This window comes from Coregonus clupeaformis, chromosome 26 (assembly GCF_020615455.1).
Source record: "Coregonus clupeaformis isolate EN_2021a chromosome 26, ASM2061545v1, whole genome shotgun sequence".
Classification (NCBI taxonomy): Eukaryota; Metazoa; Chordata; class Actinopteri; order Salmoniformes; family Salmonidae; genus Coregonus; species Coregonus clupeaformis.
In genome coordinates, this window is record NC_059217.1 from 3327945 (window position 1) to 3346323 (window position 18379).

Genomic DNA, 18379 nt, shown 5'->3' on the forward strand with positions numbered 1-18379 from the left:
TCACTGTTTGTGTCTCCAAGTTGCTCCGCCTCGTCCTTTCCTCTGGGGTAAGCCATGGATTGTTGGATTCATGTCGCCGCGCCGCTTTACCATCTGATTGGTTCGCTGTTGTACGCAACCGATCGCTCACTCTCCCCAGTTGCTTGGGAATATGTTGATTTATCGGTTTTAGAGGCTTAATTTAAACTTTGTTGTCTAGTTTCTACATATAACCATACGTTTGTCGGTACAAAACAGAGCTGTTCACTCCCCATGCGTCCTATCGGTACGCACATGCCCCTCTCCTGCCGTCATGATTGAAATTTAAAGGCAATGTTCCCGCTTTAGTGGAGACTGCATTCACAGTAAACGCTGCTTATGTCGGCACAATCGGAAATTACTTTTACATTTTTATCGGGGATTCTGTAACGTTTCAGCTTTACAGATTGAATAGAGTCCTTAGTCACACAATATTTTACATACAGCAGGTTTTTAAAGGACCAAAGAGTTTGGTCTGCTCCGGGTTTTCATTTTTTGCCATGGAAAAAATATTGCGATACTGGTACCGTCACAGCCCTACAAGGAACATAACATTTTTGGGACTTTCATCCAAACATGCAACAATAGCCACCAAGCAATATTATGTAACATGCAACTACTGTAATGAAGCAGCCAATGTAAAACTACATTTTCAAACATTTGCCAAAATGCAATTCGCGGGAAAACACTGTTCTAAAAAGCGCACCTGATGCGAGTGGTTTCATGTGACAGAGATGAAATTCTGAATAGAATCTACATAATATATTTTTCTATCTGTAAATTCCACAACGTTGTGCCCTGCTGAACACATCCCTGGTATTTTATTGTCCCTCTCCAGCATACTCCATATCCTGAAATTGGGTCTTCTCAGTCATTGTTTTGGTTGTGACTGTTTGTGTTTCTGTCTCTCACCTCAGAGGAACACATCTCTGCCAGATGACACCAACGTAGTGCGGTTGCAGGAGGAGCTGATAGCAGTGAAGCTGAGAGAGGCTGAGGCTGTGACGGGGCTGAAGGAGCTCAGACAACAGGTCAGAGACCTGGAGGAGCACTGGCAGGTAAGGAACATCTTAATATAGTATAATTTATGAGGGAAGCCTAGGCTGTGACTGGACTGAAGGAGCTCAGACAACCGGACAGAGACCTGGAGGACCTCTGGCAGGTAAGGAGGAACAGATGTTATCCACACCATATAAGGTGAGGACTTAGCTATTTTAGTTGTGTAGAGTCCGAGCATCTTTGGTTGACTGCGTGCGTCTCCCCCTGCTCCTACAGTGTCACCTGGCGCGTACGGCGGGCCGCTGGAAGGACAGCCCTAGGAAGATTACTATGTGTGAGCTGCAGGACGAGCTGATGAGTGTCCGACTACGGGAGGCCGAGGCCCAGGCAGAGCTCAGAGAGACACGACAGAGGATGATGGAGCTGGAGACACAGGTCAGAGGGCACACACACATAGCTAAGCCTTTGTAGAAATATTAGTAGTGTACCTGTATCTTGTATCTTGACATGCATGTGTTTGCCCTGTTTACATGTATATCCATCTATCACGCTTACACTGACACAGTTGCACACACACACACACTCACACTAACATCCACACACTTACAATACATACAGCGCATTCGGAAATTATTCCGACACCTTGACTTTTTCCACATTATATTACATTACATTACAGCCTTATTCTAAAATTGATTACATTTGTTTTTTCCCCTAATTAATCTACACACAATACCCCATAATAACAAAGCAATAACAGGTTTTTAGAAATGTTTGCAAATGTATATAAATGTATATAATGTATATTTAAAAAATGATATCACATTTACATAAGTATTCAGACCCTTTACTCAGTACTTTGTTGAAGCACCTTTGGCAACGATTACAGCCTCGAGTCTTCTTGGGTATGACGCTACAAGCTTGGCACACCTGTATTTGGGTAGTTTCTCCCATTCTTCTCTGCAGATACTCTCAAGCTCTGTCAGGTTGGATGGGGAGCGTCGCTGCACAGCTATTTTCAGGTTTCTCCAGAGATGTTCGATCGGGTTCAAGTCCGGGATCTGGCTGGGCCACTCAAGGACATTCAGAGACTTGTCCCGAAGCCACTCCTGCGTTGTCTTGGCTGTGTGCTTAGGGTCGTTGTCCTGTTGGAAGGTGAACCTTCGCCCCAGTCTGAGGTCCTGAGCGCTCTGGAGCAGGTTTTCATCAAGGATCTCTCTGTATTTTGCTCCGTTCATCTTTCCCTCGATCCTGACTAGTCTCCCAATCCCTGCCGCTGAAAAACATCCCCACAGTATGACGCTTCCATCACCATGCTTCACCGTTGGGATGGTGCCAGGTTTCCTCCAGACGTGATGCTTTGCATTCAGGCCAAAGAGTTCATCAGACTCTTTGAATCAGACCAGAGAATCTTGTTTCTCATTGTCTGAGAGTCCTTTAGGTGCCTTTTGGCAAACTCCAAGTGGGCTGTCATGTGCCTTTTACTGAGGAGTGGCCTGATTGGTGGTGCTGCAGATATGGTTGTCCTTCTGGAAGGTTCTCCAATCTCCACAGAGGAACTCTGGAGCTCTGTCAGAGTGACAATCAGGTTCTTGGTCACCTCCCTGACCAAGGCCCTTCTCCCCCGATTGCTCAGTTTGGCCGGGCGGCCAGCTCTATGAAGAGTCTTGGTGGTTTCAAACGTCTTCCATTTAAGAATGATGGTGGCCATTGTGTTCTTGGGGACTTCCAATGCTGCAGGAATGTTTTGGTACCCTTCCCCAGATCTGTGCCTCGGCACAATCCTGTCTTGGAGCTCTACGGACAATTCCTTCAACCTCATGACATGGTTTTTGCTCTGGCATGCACTGTCAACTGTGGGAACTTAGACAGGTGTTTGCCTTTCCAAATCATGTCCAATCAATTGGATTTACCACAGGTGGACTCCAATCAAGTTGTAGAAACATCTCAAGGATGATCAATGGAAACAGGATGCCCCTGAGCTCAATTTCGAGTCTCATAGCAAAGGGTCTGAATACTTATGTAAATAAGGTATTTCTGTTTTTGTTTTTTTATAAATTTGCAACCATTCCTAAAAACCTGTTTTCGCTTTGTCATTATGTGGTGTTGTGTGTAGATTGATGAGGAACAACATTTTATTTAATTAATTTTAGAATAAGGCTGTAACGTAACACAATGTGGAAAAAGTCAAGGGTGTCTGAATACTTTCCGAATGCACTGTTCACCCACCACTTATGCTTCTGCCATACTGTTTACTATTATTATTAGTACTATTATTTATCCTGCTACCAGTCAATTTGTCCTAATCCCTGCCTACATGTACATATCTACCTCAATACTCTGGTGTCCCTGCACATTGTAAATGTGGTATTGGCACTGACCCTGTATATAACTTCCTCTCTTATTTCTCTGTGTTTTGTTTTTGTTTTATTAGTTATACTTTTTTGATATTGACTACTGCACTGTTGGGTAGAGCTTGCAAGTTAAGCATTTCAATGTACTTGTGCATGTGACAACTTGAACTTGAGAGTATTCAAATGGCCCCTTTTATTGCATTATCAAATCACTAGGGGGCAGCAGAGGTACATATTATTTAACTGTCAAAGTATCCGGAGCTCCAGATGTACTGGTGCTGGTGTAAGGCAGTGATGATGTATTCCGAGTTGAAGAGGGCAAATATTTTAAGTTACTACTTTCTAATGGTAGTAGGCAAATAATGATTCAAGATATAGAAATTGTTTAAAATGGGTTGCTTTTTGTGATATAGCAGAGGGGTTGTGTAGTGACTAAACTGCCCCCTCCCAATATTTACCTTCCATATCCCTCCCCGCCTGCAGAACCAGATCCATGGCAACCAGCTGCGTCGGGCGGAGCAGGAGGGGCAGGGCTTTCAGGAGCGTGTGACTGTGCTGACCACCCAGAACAAGAGCCTACACGTTCAGCTGCAGGAGATCAAACGCAAACAGGCAGAGATTGAGTGCAAGGTAAGAAAGTGTCTGTTTGCTGTTGGGATGACTAGAGCCGGCTGGTGAGGTGGCTTCTCCATTGATACCCTATTCACACTACTGAGCACAACCGAGCTGAGCCAACTGTACTTTGCTGGCCTGGTTATGCTGCATAATGCTCCACTGTAGTATCTGAAACCATGCCGGAAAGGACAATGTGAAAAGAATCAGCACAATCGTGTGAAAAGGGTATCAGCTGAAAATCACTGAATATTTCTCAATCACTGGTTTGATAAGTTGTCAAAAATCATCCTTTTATCTGATGTGTTGCCTCCAGGTCTTCAGAGTCAAGGTTCTGAACAGGAAAGCAGTTTGTTCTGCTTTTGACTTGACATCTTCAGATAAGATCTCTGTGCTGCTGATGGTGTTAAACGTGTGTGTGTGTGTTAAACCGCACTCTGCAGCTCAGCAACACCCCTTTTCTCTCTGGGATTACTGCAGGAATCATACTAAACTGTAAAAAAATAAATAAAAAAATAAATAAAAAAAAGGTTTCCCAGGGGCTTACAGTGTGTAATGGCTGTTAACATGTCTTTGGTAACACTCTCTAGAAATATTACTTCAGCAGAGGAAATAGGCTAACTGCCGTAAATGCAATAGGCTATCTTTTCTACAATGAAGTCTACAATGCGAGTTGACATTTCACGTTCGGTGACACTCTGGCCTGACAGTGTTTATTTCTTTGTTTCAGAACAAGGAGGAGGTGATGGCGGTGAGGCTGAGAGAGGCTGACAACATCGCTGCTATGGCCGAGCTGCAGCAACAAATCTCTGAACTGGAGATACAGGTACAGTACTTTACCCCTGGCCCCCCTCCCTCACAGTCACACTAGCATGGCGCAGAACATATTTTAGCCTAGTCATGGACTAAAAAGTAATTTTCATCTCTATTGAAAGTACTTCATAGCAAGGTTATTATAGTAAATGAAAACTGAAACGAAAACTAATCATGGAAAAATATATATATATAGTAAACTGAAATAAAATAATGAACAAACTTGTTTGAAAAACTAAAACTATACTGAAAATATTATCTTTGACCCCAAAACGAACTAAAATAAAATACAAACCATCTTGAATTATGTTCAGTTTTAGTTTTTTTCTAAACTTTGGGCAAAATTTGTATTTGGTTTTCAAGCTTTTTGGGTGGTTTTCAAGCTTCTGAATCTGGCAGGTAAAAGCAGCGAGGAGATGGCGATGTTTCAAAAAGGCCTAGTTTGTGCATCACGAGCTATCACTAGCTAAAGGGGGGAAAACGGCTAGGTAGCTAATTTGATTATTTTTACATGTATTACTGAAGTTAAACAGCATTGGATTGGTGTAAACATGTGTGAGAGTTCCCTTCCACTATAGTTTTTGCACCAGTCTCGGCGCCATTACTTTTAAAGGGGGGCCGAACTTCCTGATTTGGCCTCGGTTTCATTTCTCCTCATTAGGAAATGCGACTGAGAACGAGATTTGGGTTTTGGAGGCGTGCTTTGACGTTGGTGTGTGTATTTGAACGTGGAAAGCGTTTGGACTTTCACTCTGCCAAAACAGTACACAGTTATCGCCTTCTCGCTAACTTGAAACAGTCTAACCAGGTCTTGTGTCTGGAAGTATCCTAGACTAGCTAGCAAGCTAGCCAACTTGTTTAGCCTATTAGCTTCAGCTGGCCGGTGTGCGACCGTGGCAAAATTGGTTTGACTTTGGATAGCCTATCTGTGGGGCTAGTTAGGGACCGTCAATAAATTACACAATGTAAATGGGACTATCATTTTTTTTATTTAACCTTTATTTAACTAGGCAAGTCAATTAAGAAATTCTTATTTACAATGACGGCCTACCAAGAGGTAAAAGGCCTCCTGTGGGGACGGGGGCTGGGATTAAAAATAAAAATGTAGGACAAAACACACATCACGATAAGAGACACCACAACACTACATAAAGAGAGACCAAAGACAACACATGGTAGCAACACATGACAACAACACAACATGGCAGCAACACAACATGGTAGGAGCACAAACCACGTTGTTAGGCACAGACAACAGCATGAAGGGCAAAACGGTAGAGACTACAATACATCACGTGAAGCAGCCACAAGTGTCAGTGAGTCCATGATTGAGTCTTTGAACGTAGAGAGGGAGATGAAACTGTACAGTTGTGTTTTTTGCAACTCATTCCAGTGGCTAGCTGCAGCGAACTGAAAAGAGGAGCGACCCAGGGATGTGTGTGCTTTGGGGACCTTTAAAAGAATGTGACTGGCAGAACAGGGTGTTGTATGTGGAGGATGAGGGTTGCAATAGGTATCTCAGATAGGGGGGAGTGAGGCCTAAGAGGGTTTTATAAATAAGCATCAACCAGTGGGTCTTGAGCCGGGAATACAGAGATGACCAGTTCACAAAGGAGTATAGAGTGCAGTGATGTGTCCTTATAAGGAGCATTGGTGGCAAATCTGATGGTCGAATGGTAAAGAACATCTAGCCGCTCGAGAGCACCCTTACCTGCCGATCTATAAATTACGTCTCCGTAATCTAGCAACAATAGGATGATGTTCTGAATCAGTGTTAGTTTGGAAGCTGGGGTGAAGGAGGAGCGATTACGATAGAGGAAACCAAGTCTAGATTTAACCTTAGCCTGCAGCTTGGATATGTGCTGAGACATCAAGAAAGCCAGTCAGTTGATTATTGACAAGTTTTTCCTAACACTTTTGATAAACAGGGCAAGATGGAAATTGGCCTATAACAGTTGGGACCAGCTTGATCTCTCCCTTTAAATAAAGGAAGCACAGTGGCTGCTTTCCCAGCACTGGGAACTTTCCCAGAGAGGAGAGACGGGCTCAGGAGGGTCTGTAACCTTAAAGAAGAAAGGATCTAAACCATCTGACCCAGATGTTTTTTTTAGGGTCAAGTTTAAGGAGCTCCTTTAGCACCTCAGACACAGTGACCGCCTGCAGGGAGAAACTGTGTAGCGGCGAAGGGGGAAAAGAGGGAGGGGCTAGTTGCATTAGAAGGGCTGGGAGATTGTGTTGGACGGGCAAGGAGGCGTGGCTGAGTCAAATAGGAATCCTGACTTAATTAAGTGGTGATTAAAGAGCTCAGTCATACGCTCCCTGTCAGTAACAACCATATCATCAACATTAAGGGACATATGCAGCTGTTAGGAGGAGGGTTTATTCTCCAGGTCTTTCACCGTTTTCCAGAACTTCTTGGGGTTAGACCCACAGAGAGAGAACTGCTCCTTAAAGTAACTAGCTTTGGCCTTCCGGATAGCCTGAGTGCACTTATTTCTCATTTGCCTGAACGACAGCCTGAGTATTTGTGTGCCGAGCCTTTCGCCAAATGGGGTTATTGAGGTGGAGTAACTCTGCCAGATCACAGTCTAATTTACTTTATGGGGGCGCGCTTGTTAACAATATCACTGAAAATATAAAAAAAGAAGCATCTTCGACAGAGGGGATCAAGCTGATTCTATACCAATTTACAGAGGCTTGATCAATAAAGTATTTCAGCAAGCATCTATGGCAAATCAGTACAGGTCGTTTAACTGAGCAGCCATTACAAACACAGGCTGTAAAACAGTAATCACTAAGGTCATTACAGAAAACACACTGATAACATCAAGGAGAGTAATCTTTTCTGGGTGTTTGGGGTCATACCTTGTGGGATTGGTAGTGATCTGAGAGAGATTTAGGGAGTCCTATTGTTGTAAGACTTGGTGTGGTGGTTTAAGCATGTCCCAGTTTAGGTCACCTAGCAGGACAAATTCAGACTTAGTGTAAAGGGCCAGGAAAGAGCTTAGGGCAGTTAGGGTACAGGCCGGTGGTGATGGTGGACGATAACACCTAGCTAACAGTCAACAAAGAGATATTTGAAAGCTTAATGCTTAAAACCAGCTAATCAAATTGTTTGGGGACAGACTTGGTGGGGACAACCGAGCACTGAAGGTGTTCCTCTGTTAAGATTGCCACTCCACCACCTTTGGAAGATCGGTCTTGCCAAAAAAGGTTATAACTTGAAAGGTTAACATCAGTGTTCAGAACAATCTTTCTCAGTAATGACAAGCACATCTGGATTGGAGCTGTGAACCCACACTTTCAATTGATAAATTGTAGGTAACAAGCTTCTAGTGTTAACGTGCAGAAAACCCAGGCTTTTACGAGAGCAGAAATCAGTGAAGCAGAAATCATCAGAGCACAAGTCAGAATTGGCCCTAGCAACAGTAGACGGGCCAGGGTGTACATACACATTTCCAGATATCATCACCAGTAATACAGTCAGGGCACGGTAGAGGACAGGGAGAGCTTTGTAGTGTTGATTTTTTTTATGGCATTTGAATGTGTATCAGATGACAGCAATTTCATCAGGTAACAATACAAAGCCAGCGAGAGAGGGTTAAAATAGGTTGGGTAGGCCAAGAGTCCATGTAACCAATAGAGTCAAAGTCAAGAGTGTGGGAACAAACATTGTCTGTCCCACGGTCAGGTAAACGAGCAAGTTCATAGTCAACATAGTCAACAAAGGAAATCGCACAAAGCACAAGAAAAAAGTAAAACAGCTTGGGGGCTAGCCATTGGAGACAGGCCAGGGCAGACAGGGAGCACATCGCCGGGTGGTATCAAAGCGGCAGTGCAGCAGGCAATGGGAGTAGGTGTCACACCCGCTTGGGAGAAGCTTTTGTCGGGAGGCTGAGTAGGAGGGGAGGCGTTCAACCTTACCAGACAGGTGCGTGATGGAGCAGATAAAAGTGAAAAAGATGAACGAAAAAACGATGGCCGAAGACAAAACCAAGACGCTGGTAAAAACGCTAACTTCCAAAGCCAGATCAAACAGCAATTAAAGTAAAGAGTGAAAAAGTTAAACATCCTTAGCCAGCAGCCATTTTCTACCAAACGGGAAGTTTGCTTAGCGCTACGTGTTAAACTGTGAGGATTGTGGGAGTCATTTCCGTCTCATGTTACACACCTTTTAGTTGTCTCATTAAAAACGTTCAATATTTGTATATGAATTTCAACAATTTAAAGTTGGTTTAGTTTTTTAAGTCGTTGAAATGTGGAGCTATTGACATTTTAAAATATTGTCCCATGTACATTGTGTTATTTACTGACGGTCCCTAACTAGCCCCATAGGGATATCGAGTGTCAAACCAAATTGACCATGGCATTACGATCAGGTTGTGTGCAATTGCGCTCCTAATTGATTAATATTTATTACCAGCTGTGGGCAGGTTTGAAATAAACCCAATCCAAGGACATATCAATTTTTCCTAAATATCTCGCAAATCTCTGTTTTGAACTTGAGACTTACTTTATGTCCAAAATTATCCCATTTACACTTTGTAGTCAATTTTACACTACACAAATATAAAAACACAAAACTATAATAACCTTGCTTCTAAGTCCATGACAAGGCTTAAACTTTGTCCGGCCCATAGCGACTTCTCCTCACCATCAGCCACAATTCAACACTCTGTACCCACTCCAACATCATCTGAGCATATTGGCTAACTCTGAGTGCACCAACTCTCGACACAGAGACGCACCATACATAGGCCTACAGAAAGGTGTACAGATTAGAGCCTTTATCTATTTGAGCGTTTTGTTCATTGATGTGAGGAAGAAGGTGGAGTGTTGAAAGCAAAAGCTTTTTAAAAGGCCTGCTTACTGCAGAGGTGAAGGGTGCACCAAGAAACCTTGATCATCTCCAGAAAGGAAAGTGACTTGTAGTCTAGCATATCATCATTTCATATCATACCAACCATGCTCATGCCTGATTGAGTAGTCAGGAAAACATGGGGGTTTGCCGATTTTTGTTTAGCTCCAACTATGTATTTGGAGATTGAAATCAACCTTTCTCTGAAATAATTTAACATTATGGAAAAGTAGTTTTTTGTACAGATTGAAGAGAAGTTTCTTAGTGTTTAATGTATCAGCAGCAGCTAAACAGATTTTCTGCTAGTAGAAATTAACCTATGAATTTCCTGTACTAGTGATTTGTCAGGTTATTGAAGCCTCAGTGTGGGAATCTTCATAATGCTGTGGTTCTTTATCTAGTGTCCTGAGGTTGGTGTTTGTGTCATCTGTGTGTGAAACTACACCCAAAACAACACTATGTTAACTCTTAATTCACTTTGGATAAAAGTATTATTACATTGTTTTTCTCATTACAGACAAACGTTTTGGTCCTTGAATATGAGCAGACTAGTTTCAGTGATAGTATCATCTTCTGTCAAATGAAAAGAAACAGGGGAGATTGACAGTGAAGTCACTTGAAATCTACAGTACAGTGTAGAGTGTACAGTGAGGGAAAAAAGTATTTGATCCCCTGCTGATTTTGTACGTTTGCCCACTGACAAAGAAATGATCAGTCTATAATTTTAATGGTAGGTTTATTTGAAAAGTGAGAGACAGAATAACAACAAAGAAATCCAGAAAAATGCATGTCAAAAATGTTATAAATTGATTTGCATTTTAAATGAGGGAAATCAGTATTTGACCCCTCTCAATCAGAAAGATTTCTGGCTCCCAGGTGTCTTTTATACAGGTAACGAGCTGAGATTAGGAGCACACTCTAAAGGGAGTGCTCTAATCTCAGCTTGTTACCTGTGCAAAAGACACCTGTCCACAGAAGCAATCAATCAATCAGATTCCAAACTCTCCACCATGGCCAAGACCAAAGAGCTCTCCAAGGATGTCAGGGACAAGATTGTAGACCTACACAAGGCTGGAATGGACTACAAGACCATCGCTAAGCAGCTTGGTGAGAAGGTGACAACAGTTGGTGTGATTATTCGCAAATGGAAGAAACACAAAAGAACTGTCAATCTCCTCGGCCTGGGGGCTCCATGCAAGATCTCACCTCGTGGAGTTGCATTGATCATGAGAACGGTGAGGAATCAGCCCAGAACTACACGGGAGGATCTTGTCAATGATCTCAAGGCAGCTGGGACCATAGTCACCAAGAAAACAATTGGTAACACACTACGCCGTGAAGGACTGAAATCCTGCAGCGCCCGCAAGGTCCCCCTGCTCAAGAAAGCACATATACAAGGCCGTCTGAAGTTTGTCAATGAACATCTGAATGATTCAGAGGAGTACTGGGTGAAAGTGTTGTGGTCAGATGAGACCAAAATCGAGCTCTTTGGCATCAACTCAGGAGAAATGCTGCCTATGACCCCAAGAACACCATCCCCACCGTCAAACATGGAGGTGGAAACATTATGCTTTGGGGGTGTTTTTATGCTAAGGGGACAGGACAACTTCACCGCATTAAAGGGACGATGGACGGGGCCATGTACCGTCAAATCTTGGGTGAGAACCTCCTTCCCTCAGCCAGGGCATTGAAAATGGGTCGTGGATGGGTATTACAGCATGACAATGACCCAAAACACACGGCCAAGGCAACAAAGGAGTGGCTCAAGAAGGACCACATTAAGGTCCTGGAGTGGCCTAGCCAGTCTCCAGACCTTAATCCCATAGAAAATCTGTGGAGGGAGCTGAATGTTCGAGTTGCCAAACGTCAGCCTCGAAACCTTGATGACTTGGAGAAGATCTGCAAAGAGGAGTGGAACAAAATCCCTCCTGAGATGTGTGGAAACCTGGTGGCCAACTACAAGAAACATCTGACCTCTGTGATTGCCAACAAGGGTTTTGCCACCAAGTACTAAGTCATGTTTTGCAGAAGGGTCAAATACTTATTTCCCTAATTTAAAATGCAAATCAATTTATAACATTTTTAACATGCGTTTTTTCTGGATTTTTTTGTTGTTATTCTGTCTATCACTGTTCAAATAAACCTACCATTAAAATGATAGACTGATGTCTTTGTCAGTGGGCTTAACAAACAAAATCAGCAGGTTTGATTTGATTGCTTCAGTATTTCCACCAGCTCAGTCTGAAGAAACGTGATAATGCAGAAGCTTTGATGTTTTAGCGCGTCAAGTAAACACGTTGGCGTTTCAGAAACATTGCTGTCACGAGTTAACTAGGTGTCAGACTCTCAGTCTGCTTTCTTCACAGCATCAGCCCACACATATGCACCCTTTAATATACCTTTTATACCGACAGTTGGTCTATACTACAGAGTTAACACATCCAAAAATGATGTACAAGAAATAGACTTATATGTATTGTTAAAGGGCGACTGCACTTCCTGATTTGGCCTTGTTTTTCATCAATGCTCATTAAGAAATGCTAGCGGCCATGACTGAAGGCAAACGAGAGTTGTCTTGGGGGTGTCTTTGCTATTCAATCACAACAAACAAGGCCAGTAGTGAGTACAGTGAGGTAAACTAAGCTAGCTTTGCTATGGAGAGATCTAAGTTTTGAAGTTGAGGACTTCTCCCCTCCTGACTGACTAGCTATCTCAAGATGGTCAGCTAATTCAGTTCTATGTGTAGGCTAAAGCCTGCGCTGCTTGTGTTTAGCCAAGCTGACAGCAGCTAATTAGCATAGCTTGGTGATACCTGCAGCTGGCTATCCTATCTAGCTGATATTTCTATGGCAAGATAGCTAGAGCCAGTGTCTCGAATGTTTCAACGTTTCATCACGTTATGTAAATACATGTTACTGTGGAAACGGTATCAACTGTGAGTTGAATGCCCGGTCTTGAGTCAGCTCAGCTGTCCTAAAACACAATATTCTATAAGTGTCTAGTTTTGTTTAGTGTCTTCTTATGTCCACTGTTAGATCTTTGCTGGGGGACAAATCCCAGAACTACTAATACTACTAATGTGGACACTGCACAAACATCGCTCAGCTTGAGTGTCGATACATTTATCAACAAAGAATTGGTGTGTGTTCATGTTACAAAGTAGGGCTTGGCGATATATGTATTTTTTACAAGATATTCCAAAAGACTGTATCGCAAAAAATGTTTTTATAAATTATGAGCGTTTGTGTCTGCATCTTCTCATATTGTATTTTTAGTCTTGTCTCTTTTGCTCCTTTTGTGCTGTGTGCACCTTCCCGTTTACACACACACAAACACCAAGCCCCACCCCCTGACACTCACAACAACAAAGATGAGAGAACTTCCTCTCTGACAAGCGGTTTCAACTCGCTATTTGCGTTTGCTGTTTGGTCCAACAGAATTGGTCATATTGACACCGAAACACATTGAGACATTATTTTACTGTATTAGAGGAGAAGTTAACCTTTCTAAAGATACCCTTTTTATGTCTCAACTCCTCAAATTGCGCTCAGAGCAGACACTACTAAAATGGGCGTATCAATGAACATTGATTCTGTAAAAATAATTATGTTTGTACGCGGCATTGCAGTACCACGATCTGCTAGGAGTATTTCAGCCTAGCAGTTTAGTCTGCATTTTATAAATGTGCAATATGCATAAATCACTACATAAGGAATTGGCAACTCGTTCTCATTCTGAGAAATAAGGTACGCCACTTGATTTCAACATCTGAACAAAGTGGACAGGCTAGCATGCTGTTCAAACAGTTGGAGACGGACAGAAGGGTGTGTTCATAATATATCATCTGTTATACCTTGTTAGCTAGCAAATAGATCCAAGTTGGCTAAACTTGAAATATAAAGATTAATTGGCTGCTCACTAGCATGTGGGCTTGTGCTTCAGACATTGTTTATGAGACCTGTGTCTCATAAACGAAAAATGGCATTTTCATAGACAGACTTGAAATCTAGATCAGTGATTTATTGCAAAAAAGCATGTTAAACTACTTTGATAAGGCCTCCCGAGTGGCGCAGCGGTCTAAGGCACTGCAGTGCTTAAGGCGTCACTACAGATCCGGGTTCGATCCAGGGCTGTGTCGCAGCCGGCCGCAACCGGGAGACCCATGAGGCGACGCACAGGGGAGGGTTAGGGGAGGGTTTGGCCGGCCGGCCGAGATGTCCTTGTCCCATCGCGCGCTAGCGACTCCTGTGGCAGGCCGGGCCCATGTACGCTGACACGGTCGCCAGTTGTACGGTGTTTCCTCCAACACATTGGTGCGGCTGGCTTCCGGGTTAAGCGAGCAAGCAGTGTGTCAAGAAGTAGTGCGGCTTGGCAGGGTCGTGTTTCGGAGGACGCATGGCTCTCGACCTTCGCCTCTCCCGAGTCCGTACGGGAGTTGCAGCGATGGGACAAGACTGTAACTACCAATTGGATATCACGAAATTGGGGAGAAAAAGGGGTTAAAATTGTTCCGTTATTAGTGGGTCTTATGGTTGTGGACGGCTTATATTTAGCCTAAGTATAATTTCACAAGCCCTGAATTCATTATATTATTGCATACTGCTTGAAATGCAGTATATTTGACCTTTAATTGTAAAACAAAGCTTATTTAGAGAAACATTAAACGTATCGAGATATATATTGTGAATCGCCCATTAGTTTGAGAAAATCTATATTTTTAGGCCATATCGCCCAGCCCATTTTACAAAGACAAAACATTTTATGCTGTAAATATCATATTGATGTGCTTCTAAAGACCGTATGCCTACCTTTACCTAGCAAATAAAAATGTGTGTAGAGTACAACCAGAACTAGAATGGCATTCTATTTCTCTATTTGGCCAAATCTAAGGATTTGGCTGTCTTAACCACACACTGACATGCACAGCTCTCTGGGTGAAGTTCAGTCTTTAAGTCTCCAGTGGGTGATGAAGTCCCTTCCATCTACACTACATGACCAAAAGTATGTGTACACCTGGTAGACGAACATCTCATTCCAAAATCATGGGCATTAATATGGAGTTGGTCCCCCCTTTGCTGCTATAACAGCCTCCACTCTAGGAAGGCTTTCAACTAGATGTTGGAACATTGTTGCGGGGACTTGCTTCCATTCAGCCACAAGCATTAATGAGGTTGGGCACTGATGTTTGGTGATTAGGCCTGGCTCGCAGTCGGCGTTCCAATTCATCCCAAAGGTTTTCGATGGGGTTGTGGTCAGGGCTCTGTGCAGGCCAGTCAAGTTTTTCCACACCGATCTCGACAAACCATTTCTGTATGGACCTCGCTTTGTGCACGGGTGCATTGTCATGCTGAAACAGGAAAGGGCCTTCCCCAAACTGTTGCCACAAAGTTGGGAGCACAGAATCGTCTAGAATGTCATTGTATGCTCTAGCGTTAAGACTTCCCTTTAATGGAACTAAGGGGCCTAGCCCGATTCATGAAAAACAGCCCCAGACTGTTATTTCTCCTCCACCAAACTTTACAGTTGGCACTATGCATTCGGGAAGGTAGCGTTCTCCTGTGTGGCTGCTCGGCCATGGAAACCCGTTTCATGAAGCTCCTGACGAACAGTTCTTGTGCTGACGTTGCTTCCAGAGGTAGTTTGGAACTGTGCTACGCACTCCAGCTCTCGGCGATCCTGTTCTGTAGGCTTGTGTGGCCTACCACTTCGCGGCTGAGCCGTTGTTGCTCCTAGACGTTTCCACTTCACAATAACAGCACTTACAGTTGACCGGGGCAGCTCTAGCAGGGCAGAAATTTAACGAACTGACTTGTTGGAAAAGTGGCATCCTATGACAGTGCCATGTTGAAAGTCACTGAGCTCTTCAGTAAGGCCATTCCTCTGCCAATGTTTGTCTATGGAGATTGCATGGCTGTGTGCTCGATTTTATACACCTGTCGGCAACGGATGTGGCTGAAATAGCCGAATCCACTAATTGTGTGTCCACATACATTACATACACTATATATAGAAAAGTATTACAGGTTATGGACAGGTGCAGTCAGGTAGCAGGGGGGTTAGAGTGCATGTCATTCCATCCTGGATATGACAGAGTTTGCCTCAACCCATTGTTCCAGCAGGCAGAGTTCAATAACTACAGATAGACGTGAGATGCAGGAGGATGGCACTCTTCTCATACCACTCTTTAGGCTACTGACCAATTCAAAGGAGGATGATTTGCATCGGCCAGTAGCCTACAGAGTAAAACGAGAAGAGTGCAATTGTTGAATTTATGTAGATATTCTAAACAAAGTGTTTTAATAACCTTCAAGTGTAACAGTTCCATGTAGAATAAACCCTACTTCACATAATACTGTAGAAGCAGTGTTCTGCTAATATAACAATGTGCAGATATTATACCTTCCTGTATGGTCTCCCAACCTTCCCTAACATGTTTGAATAATACACTGTAAACAGACTCATGAGGCGTGCATACCATCCACCGCTCCCAAATAGATTACTCACGAATGTTCAGTCCCTGTACAAAAAAGTAGACGAGCTCAGGGCGAGAATCTCCTTCCAGAGAGACATCAGGGACTATAACATACTCTGTTTCACTGAATCATATCTCTCTCCGGATATACTCTCCCCGTCCATACAGCCAGCGGGTTTCTCCGTACATCGCACGGACAGGAAGAAAGATCTCTCCGGGAAAAAGAAAGGCAGAGGTGTATGTTTAATGATTTAACTACTCATGGTGTGATTGTGGTCATGTACAGGAATTCAAGTCCTTTTGTTCTCCCGATCTGGAATACCTCACTATCAAATGCAGACATTACTTCCCGAGATAATTATCTTCGGTCATCGTCACTGCCCTGTATATTCCCCTTCAAGCTGACACCGCGATGGCTCTCAAGGAACTACACTGGACTTTGTGCAAACTGGAAACTGCATATCCTGAGGCCACATTTATTGTAGCTGGGGACTTTAATAAAGCAAATCTAAGGAAAATTCTACTGAAGTGTTATCAACGCCTGTGCTACTCGCTCATCAAGAAAACTTGACCACTGCTACTCCCCCTTCAGGGATGGCTACAAGGTCCTCCCACCCCCTCCCTTAGGCAAATCAGATCACACCTCCATTCTGCTAAGGGCAGAAACTTAAACAGGAAGTACCCTTGGTAAGGACTGTTAAACGTTGTTCTGACCTATCGGAATCTATGCTTTAAGATTGTTATGATCACGCGGACTGGGAAATGCTCTGTGTTGCCTCAGAGAATAACAGTGACCTATACACTGACTCGGCAACTGAGTTCATCAGGAAGTGCATAGGGGATGTTGTTCCCACTGTGACGATTAGAACTTATCCAAACCAAAAACCGTGGATCGATCGCAGCATTCGCTCAAAGCACAAGCCACCGGATTTAACCACGGCAAGGTGACTGGAAACATGGACGAGTACAGACAGTCCAGCTATGCCCTCCGTAAGGCAATCAAACATGCAAAACTGCAGTACAGAGACAAAAGTGGAGTTGCAATTCAGCGGCTCAGACACAAGACGTATGTGGCAGGGACTCCAGACAATCATGGATTATAAAGGAAAAACCAGCCACGTCGCGGACACCAATGCCTTGCTCCCGGACAAGCTAAACATCTTCTAAGCCCGCTTCGAGGAAAACACTGTTTACAGACATATTTAATATCTCCCTATCCCAATCTGTTGTCCCCACTTGCTTCAATATGTCCACCAGGTAGGCAACAACACCTCCGGTACGCTGATCCTCAACGTGGTGGACCCCACAAGGGTGCATGCTCAGCTCTCTCTTATACTCCCTGTTCTCACCCATGACTCAGTCATCAGGTTTGACACAACAGTGGTAGGCCTGATTACCAGCAATGACGAGACATCCTACAGGGAGGAGGTGAGGGCCCTGGTGGAGTGGTGCCAGGAAATAGCTTCAAGTTCCTCTGCGTGCACATCGCTGACATCCTGAAATCGTCCATCCACACAGACAGTGTGGTGAAGAAGGCGCAACAGAGCCTCTTCAACCTCAGGAGGCTGAAGAAATTCGGCTTGACTCTAAGAACCACACAAACTTCTACAGATGCACCGTTGAGATCATCCTTTCGGGCTGTATCACCGCCTGGTACAGCAACGGCACCATCCTTAACTGCAGGGCTCTCCAGAGGATGGTGCGGGCAGCCCAACGCTTCACCGGGGGTACACTGCCTGCCCTCCAGGACATCTACACCACCCAGGGTCACAGGAAGGCCAAGAAGATCATCAAGGACCTCAGCCACCCAAGCCACAGCCTGTTCACATACATATATATACACTGCTCAAAAAAATTAAGGGAACACTTAAACAACACAATGTAACTCCAAGTCAATCACACTTCTGTGAAATCAAACTGTCCACATAGGAAGCAACACTGATTGACAATAAATTTCACATGCTGTTGTGCAAATGGAATAGACAACATGTGGAAATTATAGGCAATTAGCAAGACACCCCCAATAAAGAAGTGGTTCTGCAGGTGGTGACCACAGACCACTTCTCAGTTCCTATGCTTCCTGGCTGATGTTTTGGTCACTTTTGAATGCTGGCGGTGCTTTCACTCTAGTGGTAGCATGAGACGGAGTCTACAACCCACACAAGTGGCTCAGGTAGTGCAGCTCATCCAGGATGGCACATCAATGCGAGCTGTGGCAAGAAGGATTGCTGTGTCTGTCAGCGTAGTGTCCAG

The 18379-nt window shown here is 43.8% G+C and overlaps 1 protein-coding gene across 6 annotated transcripts in view; it reads left to right on the forward strand.

The window, feature by feature from the left end:
- The window catches only part of LOC121540512 (ecotropic viral integration site 5 protein homolog), a 104803-nt gene that overhangs the window by 70650 nt on the left and 15774 nt on the right, over positions 1-18379 (forward strand). For all 6 annotated transcript variants that reach the window (XM_045207703.1, XM_045207698.1, XM_045207700.1 and 3 more), the window contains 4 exons: positions 936-1076; positions 1294-1452; positions 3855-4001; positions 4714-4809. In XM_045207703.1, coding sequence (XP_045063638.1) covers positions 936-1076; positions 1294-1452; positions 3855-4001; positions 4714-4809 — 543 coding nt within the window. The remainder of the gene's footprint in view (positions 1-935; positions 1077-1293; positions 1453-3854; positions 4002-4713; positions 4810-18379) is intronic.